Genomic DNA, 13,061 nt, shown 5'->3' with positions numbered 1-13,061 from the left:
ACTGTCCTAAATTGCGTGTTCTGGTGCTCCCCACTTCCACGTCTGTGCTGCTTAACACGTTGAAATGCTTTCCACTGTCTGCCCGCGGCACTAACTTTTAACTCACTTATTTGTACCTTTTCCCCTTATTTCTCCCCTTCCCACCCCGTTCACATTCTCCCCCTCTGTCTCTGCCTGCCTACCTGTCTGTCTATCAGAATAAGGACGGGGCACTTCTGGGGTCCTGTCACATAGTAAGTACTAGTTTGTGTGTGTTCTTGTCTGGTTCCTAGTCCTCTGTGTGCCAGTGTTTTGTGGTAGCATGTAGCAGCTTCTTAGCGAGACTGATAGCGGAGCATTCCAATCCAGTGGGAGGTCTCATTTACTCTTGACTGTTTTATAGTGTTTTTTGTTGAGCCCTCAAAGGGTTTCCACCACAAATGACAACAACTTTGTAGGGTAGGCTGTGCACCTTCAAATTGCAGAATTTTGGGGGAAGCAGAGGCTCGCCCAAAGCTATGTTCCGGGGCTGAGATGGAACCATCCCCTGCGCTCTTAGCGGTTGTGGAAAGCCAGCTCTCGTTAACACCAGATGGAATTTTTACTCGGGTTCATAGGTTAGGCCAGGGGTGGCCAATGGTAACTCCCCAGATGTTTTTTGCCTACAACTCCCATCAGCCCCAGCCATAGGCCATGCTGGCTTGGGCTGATGGGAGTTGTAGGCAAAAAACATCTGGAGAGTTACCGTTGGCCACCCCTGGGTTAGACAAATTGGAAAGAATCCCTTCGAGTTAGACTCCTCTTCCCTCTTGCTCCTGCAAGGCAAGTCCCACCTGCCTTCCAGTCTTCCACAGAACAAATCCCGCAATCCAGAGAATCCAGGATTACGTAGGCAGGAAGAATTAATTTGTCTGTACAGTAAACAGATCCAGCTTGAGACAGGCTCTTATAAAGGAAGACAAGTGTGCACATAACCAGTCATAAGATAGTCTGTTAAAAGAATTCCACCGCTTGGCTCCAAGCAAGGTAATCAGTCAGTTCCCAAGCAACAGCTTATCTACAGAATTTCATTTTGTGTGAAGATTTTATTTGGTCACGTCATTCTCCAAATACGTTGGGAGTCTAGTTCTTGCAGTCATGGATGACTCACTGACAAAGAAGCCACTGGGGGGTGGGGAGCGGAACGCAACAGAGATGCCCCTCTCTCCCCCTGGCTTTAGTCAATGCTTTGGCTCCCACAGCTGCATGAGACACTTCCAGAATGTGATGCCACTGTATAGTAGAGCTTGCTATGCTTGCAGTTTCATGTCCTCTGGGACCCTTTCCGAGTACTGCTTTGTTGTGTGATTCTGCTTGGGGATGCTCTGAACCAGCCGCAGAATGAGGATGAAGCTCCAATTCATTGAGCCTTCTCCCATTGATTCTTGCAGCATGGATAAGAACGGGACGATGACGATAGACTGGAACGAGTGGCGCGACTATCATTTGCTGCACCCCGTGGAGAACATTCCCGAGATCATCTTGTACTGGAAGCACTCGACGGTAAGACGTTAAAACGTCCCCTGCGCAGCGGTTGTGAAATCCACAGTTGAACTCAAGTCGTTCTCTGCCGTAGGGTTCCACCAGGAGCGAAACTGCCTTCTAGGTTTTGTTCCTTCCTGCTTCTGCAGGTTTGTGGGGGGTTTCTTCTATATGCCCCTGGCTCTGACTTCTACAGTGTCTGGCCCAGGTGAAAATTAGCGTTCTCCTGGAGGTGAAAAGCCAGTGAACCGTTTCACTGGGTCTCGCTGTACGCTAATGACCGGCTCCTGCCTATGCCGGAAACCAGTTCAAGCCCTCTTTTGATAAATTCGGCATTAAAATGCTGCACAGCAAGATCAAATCAGTCTGTGAACTCCAGTAGTCGTCCCATCCCCCCCCCCGCCCCCCTCCTGGCTAGTAATTCTGAGCAGGCGAGCTATGGGGGTTGCCTCACGACCAGCATTGTGAACCAGAAGTGCTGCAATGCCCGAGGTCCTCTGTGAAGAATGTGAGATTTATTAACGATCCTCACGTGCATGGGGGAACAATATGGCTGCTGTTGCACAAACGAGATGTGGGCTTTCAGTAGCGGAGCCAAGCGAATCGCTTCCCTGTTCTTAGATCTTTCATCTCGGAGCGCCGTCACACATGACCGGACCTCTTGAGGAAGTCACAGTGTTCTTTCTCTTTTAACAATCCCGCGGAACAGAATGGTTTCATTCGTGCTTTATCGCCTTGCAGATTTTTGACGTGGGGGAGAACCTGACGGTACCGGACGAGTTCACGGTGGAAGAGAGGCAAACCGGGATGTGGTGGCGACACCTCGTTGCAGGCGGAGGGGCAGGAGCCGTGTCTCGAACCTGTACCGCTCCCTTGGACCGCCTGAAAGTGCTCATGCAGGTAGGTTGAAAGCTCAGAAGGAGGCGCTGTAGTGTTGCATGCCGTGCGATGCAGAAAAGCTGTTCTCACAGCACGAGCCCCGAACTGTACTTCTCATCCTAACACCCCCCCAAAAAAGGGAGATGCAAGATTAGGTAATGCGGGTTTTACATTTACTGTTCTGAGACCAACAGAGGAAAAATCCAGACACTTGACTCAGCATTGAAGCTTCTAGAGAAAAACGCAACTGCTGTTTTTCATCTGGAATGTTTATCTGGCACCCTTACCCATAAAAATACCTGTAAGTCCTTTGGAGAATCAGACAAATCGTTGATGACAGCAGCCGAGGCCTTGGACCATGCAGCACTGGCACAACGAGCATTCCTTTTGAAGGGGCTTTGGGGGGGGTCTGAATGGGGAGGAGATGACCCACGACTCGCTGGCAGCGTCCCTCATTTTAGGCTCAAAGGGCAGAGAGTCTCTGTTAGAAAGCACATTGGGAAATGAAGAATTTGGACTTTGCATTGCGACGGTCACGAGTGACCCGACCCTGTTTTTTCGTCATCAAATTCTGTTTTGGTGCCAGAGTCCAGCTCCCATTTCTGACCCCCTTCCCTCCTTGCTGTTCACGGGATTACCAAATTGGTTAGCAAGCAGGATCCTGTGAAATCGCCCTCTCTTTCTTTTGGCCAGCTGTAACCCCCTCTCTGTTAGACTTGCACGTCAGGGTCCAGTTTGAAATCCCTTCCCCCTTTTCAGGTCCATGCTTCGCGCAACAACAACATGTGCATCGTCGGAGGCTTCACCCAGATGATCCGAGAGGGCGGCCCGAGGTCGCTTTGGCGAGGGAACGGGATCAATGTCTTGAAGATCGCTCCAGAATCTGCCATTAAGTTCATGGCCTATGAACAGGTAAAAGGCCATGAAGGCCTGGGGTGGTGTGCTGTGTGCATATGGGAGTGGACATCGGTGGAGTTTGTGACCCACCAGCGAGAATAATGAGGGCGTGAACAGGAGCCAAGGGATTGAGACTGTTGCTTGTGGCCCGTCAAAACTAATGCCACGATATCCTCTCGGTTCTCTAGATCAAGCGCTTAATTGGCACTGACCAGGAGGTGCTGAGGATTCACGAGAGACTCGTAGCTGGTTCGCTGGCAGGAGCCATCGCACAGAGCAGCATCTACCCCATGGAGGTGAGTCCCTGAGGTCACTTTCGGCTGCCTGTCGTTATTCCTGCCTGCCCCGGTCACAACTCCAGCTGATTTCCAACGTTCAGAAGCAGCTTTTCCCGCAACGACCACCTTCTCGGTGGCTCAGCAGTCAGAATTTCCTCTAGGCGTGCACTCTCCCTCCGTAGTTTGGGCCACAGTAGAATGTAGAAAAGATTTATTGTATGTGGCCATTGGCCGTCGCAATCTAAGATTAAACACGATATCATTAAAAGTAATCAGACAGAAATGAAAACGGTCCAGTAAACAGACCGATGAGTTACATGGGAGAGCCAGTCTGGTGCAGTGGTTAAGTGTGTGGACTCTTATCTGGGAGAACCGGGTTTGAGTCCCCACTCCTCCACTTGCACCTGCTGGCATGGCCTTGGGTCAGCCAGAGCTCTGGCAGAGGTTGCCCTTGAAAGGGCAGCTGCTGTGAGAGCCCTCTCAGCCCCACCCACCTCACAGGGTGTCTGTTGTGGGGGGAGGAAGGTAAAGGAGATTGTGAGCCGCTCTGAGACTCTTCGGAGTGGAGGGCGGGATATAAATCCAATATCATCTTCTTCATAGGGTATAATGCAACAATTACAACCTTAAATGCAAGGCTAGAATGCAAACAGTTCGGTTTAAACTGCTAAGATATTATAACACCAAAACGCTGAGACAATATCTAATAATGCTGCACAGTAGTTCATACCACTCAGGAAGCGCTTCTCCTCCTTCATGGCCCCCGTGCAGTTGGGCTTGGCATCTTCCCAAAGCAAGTCTTGGGGGCTTCTAGAACAGTAGCAAGGGAACGGATGTTCTTGCTCCCCCGCTTTAGAATAGAGTTAAGTCTTTCTAAGGGGGGGGGGGGCTTGCACCTTCTCTCTGTTTTGGCCATGTGGAGTTGCAAAGTGCTTAGCCAAGGAGTTCCCCCCCACCCACCCTTTAGTTCTTCTATAGTAGGGGTGGCCAAATTTGTTTAATGTAAGAGCACCATCAAATAGACATCAGATGTTTGAGAGCAGCAAGACATGAATGTCAGAGGAGGGAGGGAGGGAAGGAAGGCAAATAGATGGGGAGAGAGGTGGAAAGAAAGCAACTTTTAACTTTAATTGCGTTCTCCACACTGCTGACTGGCTTGGCTTGGAGAAGTGATTTAAAGAAACAAATACCCTTTTCAAGTTGGCCAATGGGAGGGGGCTTCAAGAGCCACACAACATGTGTGAAATAGTCACATGTGTCTCCCGAGCCGCAGTTTGGCCACTCCTGTTCTATAGTAAGCCAGTAACTCCCCATCCCCCTTATCCGCTCCATGGGTTCTTCACCCTTCTCTTCTTCCAACGGTTCAGGTTCTGAAGACTCGAATGGCTCTGCGCAAGACAGGGCAGTACTTGGGGATGCTGGACTGTGCCAAGAACATCCTTGCCAAAGAAGGGATGGCTGCTTTCTACAAAGGCTACGTCCCCAATATGCTCGGGATCATTCCGTACGCTGGCATTGACCTGGCGGTGTATGAGGTAAGAGGGCCCAGCAGGGGAGGGGAGGGGCAGAACTGGCTGCAAGGCAAGTTAAATTTTAGTCGCGCATCTATCTAGCGAGTCACCGTTTCCTTTCCCCGTAGAGCAGCATAAATGTTGTAAGCCAAGGTTGCTTAATTTTTAACCCTGTCAAATACTAAAGGTCCGGGAGGGTTCTTTCACAGTCTGTGACCTGTCCCATTCCCGCTGACACGTGGCTCCTTTGTGATTTCTCCCCCAGACGTTAAAAAACGCCTGGTTGCAACGTTACGCCGTAAACAGCGCAGACCCTGGGGTGTTCGTCCTGCTGGCCTGCGGTACCATGTCGAGCACCTGCGGGCAGCTGGCCAGTTATCCTCTGGCCCTAGTGCGGACGCGCATGCAAGCTCAAGGTAAGAGCGTTGAAGAGAATCGTCATCTTTGGCGAGGAAGGTCTGTGACCGCCAGTGGATCTTTCCCAGAATATATAGGAGGACGAAGGCCAACAGTTAACAGTTGCATCTGTGTAGGTGTGCCACCTCACCCTCTCATTCACTGTAGCTTTTGAACATATGAAGCTGCCTTCTACTGAATCAGACCCTTGGTCCATCAAAGTCAGTATTGTCTTCTCAGACTGGCAGCGGCTCTCCAGGGTCTCAAACTTGCCTGGACCCTTTTTAGTTGGAGATGCCAGGGATTGAACCTGGGACCTTCTGCTTACCAAGCAGATGCTCTACCACTGAGCCACCATCCCTCCCCTTTAGGCTCAGTTTGCCATATCATGAGCCCACGTCCCTCAAGGCTACTGATTGTCTCAGATTGTATTTAGAGTCCCCTATAACAGAGATTCCCTAACCCCCGGGCCGTGAACCGGTACCAGCCCATGACCTGTTAGCAACTGGGCCGTGGGTTGTATAATTATTTCATTATATATTACAATGTAGTATTAATAATAAGACGACGGCATGGGATTTATATCCCACCTTCCGCTCCGAATCTCTTGAGTCTCAGAGCGGTTCACAATCTCCTTGGCCTTCCTCTCCCACAACAGACACCCTGTGAGGTGAGTGGGGCTGAGAGAGCTCTCTCCAGAAGCTGCCCTTTCAAGGACAACCCCTGCCAGAGCTATGGCTGACCCAAGGCCATTCCAGCAGCAGCCAATGGAGGAGTGGGGAATCAGACCCGGTTCTCCCAGATAAGAGTCCGCACACTTAACCACTACACCAAACTAATAGAAATAAAGTGCACAATTGTAGCCTCCTGAAACCATCGCCCTCCTCCCCCCACTCCAGTCTGTGGAAAAATCGTCTTCCACAAAACCAGTCCCGGGTGCCAAAAAGGTTGGGGACCACTGCCCTGTAAGCCCTGTTGAGGAACAGCAGGGAGCTCCTTTTGCATATTAGGCCACACAACTCTGATGTAGCCAATCCTCCTGTAGCTTACAGGGCTCTTAGTACAAGGCCTACTGTAAGCTCCAGGAGGATTGGCTACATCAGAGGGGGCGTAGCCTAATATGCAAAGGAGCTCCTGCTACAAAAAAAAAGCCCTGAATAAAAACCCTGAAAAAGCCTGGCTGCTGGCGTTACAGTCGGGTTCTCCCTGTCTTCTGAATCCGTGTGCCCCGATTCACTGGCTGCCTGCCATTTGGCTTGTGCTGACTCGTCGTCACGGATACATAATCCCAAGCTCTTTAAATCCCCGGGGGGGAGTTGAATGCTCATCTCCGGGTGGCATATTCTGAAACCCGCGGCACGCTTCAGGCTCTTGACGGCTGTTCCCCTGCTTGCCTTTCTAGCTTCCATCGAAGGAGCGCCGGAGGTGACGATGAGGGGCCTCTTCAAGCATATCCTGAAGACGGAGGGAGCTTTCGGCCTCTACAGAGGCCTGGCCCCCAACTTCATGAAGGTGATACCGGCGGTCAGCATCAGCTACGTGGTCTACGAGAACCTGAAGATGACTCTGGGCGTGCAGTCCCGATGACGAGGGGGACGTCGGCGCTCTTTGGAACTCTTTTAGAAAAAACAAACAAACACAAAGCCATCTTGGGGGCTGCAAATCCCTAAGGTGTACGGCCGTTTCATTCTGTGAATGCGTCGATCAACACTAAGCTGATTGAGCCAAGCTATGAAAACCCTGGACCGTGAGCGTCCAGGGACGGTTAGGGAGGGCCGGGGCCTTTTTTTTTTTTTTTTGCTGTTTTGCTGCCGCAAGTGCTGTGCGTCGTTCCTATCCATCGTCAGCTGGGGCTTCCCCGCTCGCAAGGGACCAAACTGCGAGCACTCAAGAGGGAAATGCCTCGAGCTGTTAGTGCCGGCCCGGCTCCAATCACAGCGGAGGAAGGCCTGGGAGAGCACGCGCTCCCCTCTTCCGAACCTCTTCTCTCCATTGGGAGCTGGAGAAAGTAGCACCTTCCGACTTGCTCGAAAGAGCTTCTTCCCGTTGAGTTGTTAACTCTCTTCCTACTCATCGTTTTGAAATCTCTCGCCTCGGGTAGGAGCGGCTGCTGGGTCAGAAACATTTAGTGGTTTACGTTACATTCCTTTTTTTTTTTTTTTTGGCGGGTAGTAACGATTCACGTTTTGCTTCAGTGATTCTGGCAGAGCAATGAAACTTAAAAACCAAGGCTTGAGGGGGGCGAGGACACAGATGAACTGAAACTGAAAACCTTTCGAATTTTGTAGAGCTGGTTGAGTGGGCGAGTCTTCAAATGCTGTCAAGATGCACTTATTAGAAGAGGCCACTTGCAGCCCGCATGCGTCTGCGCTTGCATGCCGGATAGGCTTTGACCATTCGGGGATTTGGCCCTGGGGTCGCTTAGGAGGCAGTCCTGCAGCCTGGCACTGCAAATGGCTTCCATGACAGGCCCAGGCGAAGCCGTGCTGCTCTCGACCCATCTCTGGCACCCGAGTCCAGGATGGGCGCGGAGAGAAGGGACCATCTCTGCTCCCCCTTGCCATGTTCTCCATGGCGACTTGCCTTCTCAAGACCCTCTGAGCCTCAGCTGCTGTAATCCTTTCTCAGTCTTCATTCGTCTGGTGCTAGAATCGGCACTTGGTGGCGGGGGTAGGGATTGGGGTGGAACAGGTTCTGAAGCCTGATGTAGTTTTGCATAAGGGAAGGGACTGGGCGGGCTGACGGTAGGAAGGAAGGAGATTTCACTGGGGATTGGAGAAGGGCTCTTGGTCTCCCCCCCCACCCCCTTCTTCCTGCCAGGTTCTTTTCATAGAAGGCAATGGCTGGTATCTGTCTCTGACTGACTGTCCCGTGGGGTCCGGACGCTGAGGCTGATCCTGGGGCCAGCAGATCCTCCTCCACCTTCTTGACTTTTGCGGGGGAAGGGGGGAAAGGGCCAGCATCACATTCCATTGTTGTTATCGTCGGGTTTTTTTGTTTGTAATTGCATCGAGCGTATTTATTTTGTATTTATTTAAACACGAGAGTTATCGTCAGACTATTTTTATAGACATGTTTCTAGTTGTGTCGTCTTTTCCTATTCTGTGCTATTGTGTGTGTGTGTGTTTTTTAGAGGTTCCGTATTTATGTTTTTAAAGCCGTTTTGCACTTGTCGACATCACTTTACCCGAATGGGCGATGGAGGAGACCCCACTCCCTCCCCCCACCCCAGCAAAGAAGCGCTCAGATTCTCCTCTGAAGTGTGCTGCGTGAGTCTTGCCTGGGTGGCTGGTGGAAGAACTCAGTCAGCCATGACAAATTCCTTGTAGCAAAAAGCCTTAGGAGAGAAAGCAAGTGTGTGTGTGTGTGTGGGTGGGTGGGGGGGGAGGCAGAACTTAATGTAGGCAGGAGATCGTTTTTTTCCTGGAATGAGGGCTTAGGAAGGTCTGTTTTTGAGGTTTACCTTACTCTGGAATTGCTTCACGTTTCGGCTTCCTGATTTAGGACCATCGGTGGGTTAAAGCAGTGGCCCCCCAGCCTTTTTGGCACCAGGGACCGGTTTTGTGGAAGACAGTTTTTCCACGGACCGGTGGAGGTGGGGATGGTTTTTGCTGCCCCAGGAGTAGGTGAAGGTCTTTGCCTCACTCCGCGGCCCGGTTGCTAACAGGCCATGGACCAGTACCGGTCCACGACCCAGGGTTTGGGGACCCCTGGGTTTGAAGAACTAAAGACAAAGTCCATGTGTATGATTCTTGGGTGGGTTTTTTTTTTTTGCAATGGCTAATAATGAAAAGGGCTGATTGGGCTAGGGGGAGGGGTGAGAAATATCTCAGGGATGACCAACCCATTTCCTGACGAGCAGAAAGGGACTTGTTCTCGGAGCTGATCTGCCGTGGCTGCGGGGCAAGATTCTCTTGGGCCGCTCGGTGCGCAGGGAAATGGCCCATAGATAAAAGTCTGAAAACATCAGTGGCTGTGATAGTTCCATAGCTGCTCTGTCTCTCAGGAGACTCTCGTAGCGCAGAGCGGCTTCTGCTCTCAGGAGCTCTGCCTTTACTGGATGTGTCCTGCTGCTGCTTGCGATTGGCTGCATGCTTGTCTTGAGTTCATCTCTGAATCAGTGATGTGACATTTGGTTCCCCCCGCTGCCGCCCTCCTCCCCCAAGCCACTGTCCCCATGGCAGCACCTTGTTTTTTTCTACCGTTTGTGGCCTGATGAGAGTATTCAGAGTACAGAAATCAATGCAAAGGTTTAACTGTCTTGGTAATTGTAACCCGGATGTATGAAGAGTGAATTGTAACAAATGATAAACCCTGAATGGTAGGCAACAGTTTGCTAATAAAGGTTTATTAAAGATGGTTTGCATTCTGAGCGTTTCTCTGTGGGGTTGCTGGGCTGGGCTTCTGTGGGGACCAGTTCGCTTCACACACCCTGCCGCGCACACATTTACTGAAATGTTACTCTGGCCCCTTCTTCTGTCCTAGCCTTATTCCGAAGTGTATGGATGTGTTGCTGTCTGATGCACTAATGGCGCTTGCAGAAGCCTGAGCGCACACAGTGGCAACAGAAGGGGAGGGACGGTGGCTCAGTGGTAGAGCATCTGCTTGGGAAGCGGAAGGGTCCCAGGTTCAATCCTTGGCATCTGCAGCTAAAAAGGGTCCAGGCAAATAGGTGTGAAAAACCTCAGCTTGAGACCCTGGAGAGCCGCTGCCAGTCTGAGTAGGCAATACTGACTTCGATGGACCCAGGGTCTGATTCAGTATAAGGCAGCTTCATATGTTCATATATCCCTGCTGACGATCCGGTAAGCAAACGAGTTTTGCAGGTGGTCAAACTCTCTTAATGTGGACACCTGACAGCGATGGGTTCTTGTGTCTGCTGCGACTCCATTCAGATGAAGTGTGTGATTCCTGACTCCAAAGCCATGCCCAACAACTCCTTGTCCACAATCCTAGCACTGCAATGTTTGAGGAACTCTCATTGAGGAAGTAACAAGTGTTTCCCCAGACCCTTCCCACCCCATTTTCTTCTAAAGATGATTTCTTGCCCTATCCTAGGGCCGGGAGGGGGGGTGGGGGAGCATAGGGGGATCAGATTGGTCCATATTTTGAAAGAGGTTTTCTTTATCCTGCTGCTGCTACCCCTGGACTCAGGAACATCTCAGCTTACGTTGTTGTCCTAGCCTTATGCCAAAGTGTATGGATGTGTTGCCGTCTGATGCACTAATGGCGCTTGCAGAAGCCTGAGCATACTCAGTGTGGCAACAGAAGACGACGACCGCAGATTCATACCCTGCCCTTCTCTCTGAATCAGTCTCAGAGCGGTCACAATCTCCTTTACCTGCCCCCCACCCCTGCACAACAGACACCCTGTGAGGTGGGCGGGGCTGAGAGCTCTCCCAGAAGCTGCCCTTTCAAGGACAACTCTGCGAGAGCTCTGGCTGACCCAAGGCCATTCCAGCAGGTGCAAGTGGAGGAGTGGGGAATCAAACCTGGTTCTCCCAGATAAGAGAGTTCTGGCTGACCCAAGGCCATTCCAGCAGCTGCAAGCAGAGGAGTGGGGAATCAAACCCGGTTCTCCCAGATAAAAGAGCTATGGCTGACCCAAGGCCATTCCAGCAGCTGCAAGTGGAGGAGTGGGGAATCAAACCCAGTCCTCCCAGATGAGAATCTACACACTTAACCACTACACCAAACAGCCCCTTTGCAATGATCCCCTTCCTAGAGATTTAGGAGTGGGCTTAAGCACCAGCAGGCACCTTCTCCATCCAGCCCACCCTGTGCAATTCAGGCTGCCTCGTGTTGCAAATAACCAGTACTTCATTAAGAAGCTTGCAGTCCCTTAAGTAACGATCCCAGCTATAGGGAGCAAGAGAACCATTGGCTGGTCTGACTGGGGAACGGACAAATTCTGTTTTGAGTAAAGTTCAAAGTACAAAAAACCCCCTACTTTTTAATACAATAGTTTATATGAAGGCTGAAGAATGGGGCTGGCTAGATGCCCCCCAAAGCCCTAGAAATGCCTCCATTGAAGCTAATCTTTCCACAGGCACTAGGAATTACATTGTTTTATGCATCTAGACACACAACACTTTCCCATCAACGGCAGAAAGTCACCAGTTGATGTCCCAAGGCATTTACAATGTAATGTTTGTCCATAGGGCCAAAATAGAGCGGCAGGATAAAGGGAGCCCAGGGGTTGGATACAAGCACTGACTTTAGGTCATGGGACAAAGTATGGAACAAAGGCAAGGAGGTAAGACTCGTAGAAATGGTGTTACCAGATCTTGCTCCTAAAAGCTTTCCAAATGACCAGGATTCTAAACACAGACCTCTTCCACACACTTGCAGAAGCATCTTGGCAACTAATTGGCAAAAGACTCTTCGATATAGTCAGAGGGCCAGAGTCCTTTTCTTTGTTCATTCCTGTGTGCACGAAGAAACAGCAGCAGGTGATTAAAGACTCTGCCAAAGGGCTCGGGAAGAAAGAATTAAAGAGGCCTTTGCCAGTGGGGGTTGAGAGCGGAACCGATGTCAAGTGAGCCTATCAGACTACAACCTCTGTTGAGAATAGAGATCCTGATTAAAGGGCTGCTCGTTCGGAGGGGGGGGGGTGCGGTCAGCAAAATAAAGTGTCAGCCCAGTCCTCAGCAGGGGCCCACAAGTTGTGGCCCCAATCCTTTGCTGCTGCCTGCTTGCCTGCCCTCTTTGAGCTAACACTCACAAGAGGAGGAAGGAATACCTCCTGCTATTCAACTCTCATCCTTTGGGCAGGAGATAGAATGAGAAGAGCACAAAGGAACAGGCACCGGTGGGGGCTACTAATATCACATTACCCAACCCCCTCCCCCAAGAAAAACCCATGTGGCCTTTGCTTTCTGGGGTCGAGCCAAAGGCACACGTCCAGTATCAACAGAGTAGGCCTCTTCATAATCTCTTGCTCCAACTGGGACAGGGGTTCAGGTCTACAGAATATGGAAGTTTCTGTCTCCTGAGAACCCAGATTAAGCTGCCTCTAGCCCAGAGAGAGAGAGAGAGATAAAGGAGGATCTGTGCAAAGCTTTGTGGCGCTTGTTAATTGGATCTGATGTGGCTGCAAAGCATCTGAGACTAATTGGCAGCCTCACCTGTTTGGTTACATCTGGTCACTGATACCAGTGGCTCCTTGGGTTACATCATTTGGCCTACAGCTGATTGGCTAAACTAAATCATGCCAGCTCAGGCCATGAGGCATAAAAGAAAGATTCTTCATTTTAGGGTTGCCGCCTCCCCTGGTGGAGGCTGGAGTCCCCTGCTTCCAGGCTCCACCTCCCTCCTGTTGCCAATCATTTGGCTGGCAGGGGGACTTTCCAGGAAAGAGAAGAAGGCCCAGGCGACATTACTTCCAGCACATCCAGGAAGTGAAGTCATTACACCAGGGAACACTCTGGCACTTGGGCAAAAATTCTATTGTAGAAGACATTTTTGCCATAGAGTTTTTACTTGAATATTAGAGATGGCACAGCTTGAGGATGTCACTTCCTGTATGTGCTCTCAATGTCATCTGGGCCTTCCTCTCTCCTGGTAAGTCCCACCCCCCCATCTCCTGGTTGCCAGGGGG

The 13,061-nt window shown here is 50.9% G+C and overlaps 1 protein-coding gene across 6 annotated transcripts in view; it reads left to right on the top strand.

Annotated features, from left to right (window-relative positions):
* Nucleotides 1-7,050, top strand: part of SLC25A25 (solute carrier family 25 member 25) — a 45,105-nt gene extending 38,055 nt beyond the window's left edge. For 3 of the 6 annotated variants that reach the window (XM_060251169.1, XM_060251171.1, XM_060251173.1), the window contains exons 4-11: nt 198-233; nt 1,410-1,521; nt 2,242-2,400; nt 3,139-3,291; nt 3,465-3,572; nt 4,922-5,089; nt 5,331-5,481; nt 6,864-7,050. In XM_060251169.1, the coding sequence (XP_060107152.1) occupies nt 198-233; nt 1,410-1,521; nt 2,242-2,400; nt 3,139-3,291; nt 3,465-3,572; nt 4,922-5,089; nt 5,331-5,481; nt 6,864-7,048 (1,072 nt within the window). In that variant the 3' untranslated portion in view covers nt 7,049-7,050. The remainder of the gene's footprint in view (nt 1-197; nt 234-1,409; nt 1,522-2,241; nt 2,401-3,138; nt 3,292-3,464; nt 3,573-4,921; nt 5,090-5,330; nt 5,482-6,863) is intronic. The other 3 variants (XM_060251170.1, XM_060251172.1, XM_060251174.1) reach the window with 1 other exon arrangement.
* Nucleotides 7,051-13,061: the final 6,011 nt, after the last annotated feature.

The sequence above is a fragment of the Heteronotia binoei genome, chromosome 12, assembly GCF_032191835.1.
Source record: "Heteronotia binoei isolate CCM8104 ecotype False Entrance Well chromosome 12, APGP_CSIRO_Hbin_v1, whole genome shotgun sequence".
Lineage (NCBI taxonomy): Eukaryota > Metazoa > Chordata > Lepidosauria > Squamata > Gekkonidae > Heteronotia > Heteronotia binoei.
The sequence above is the reverse complement of the archived record's forward strand: the minus strand, read 5'-3'. Positions and strand labels throughout refer to the sequence as shown.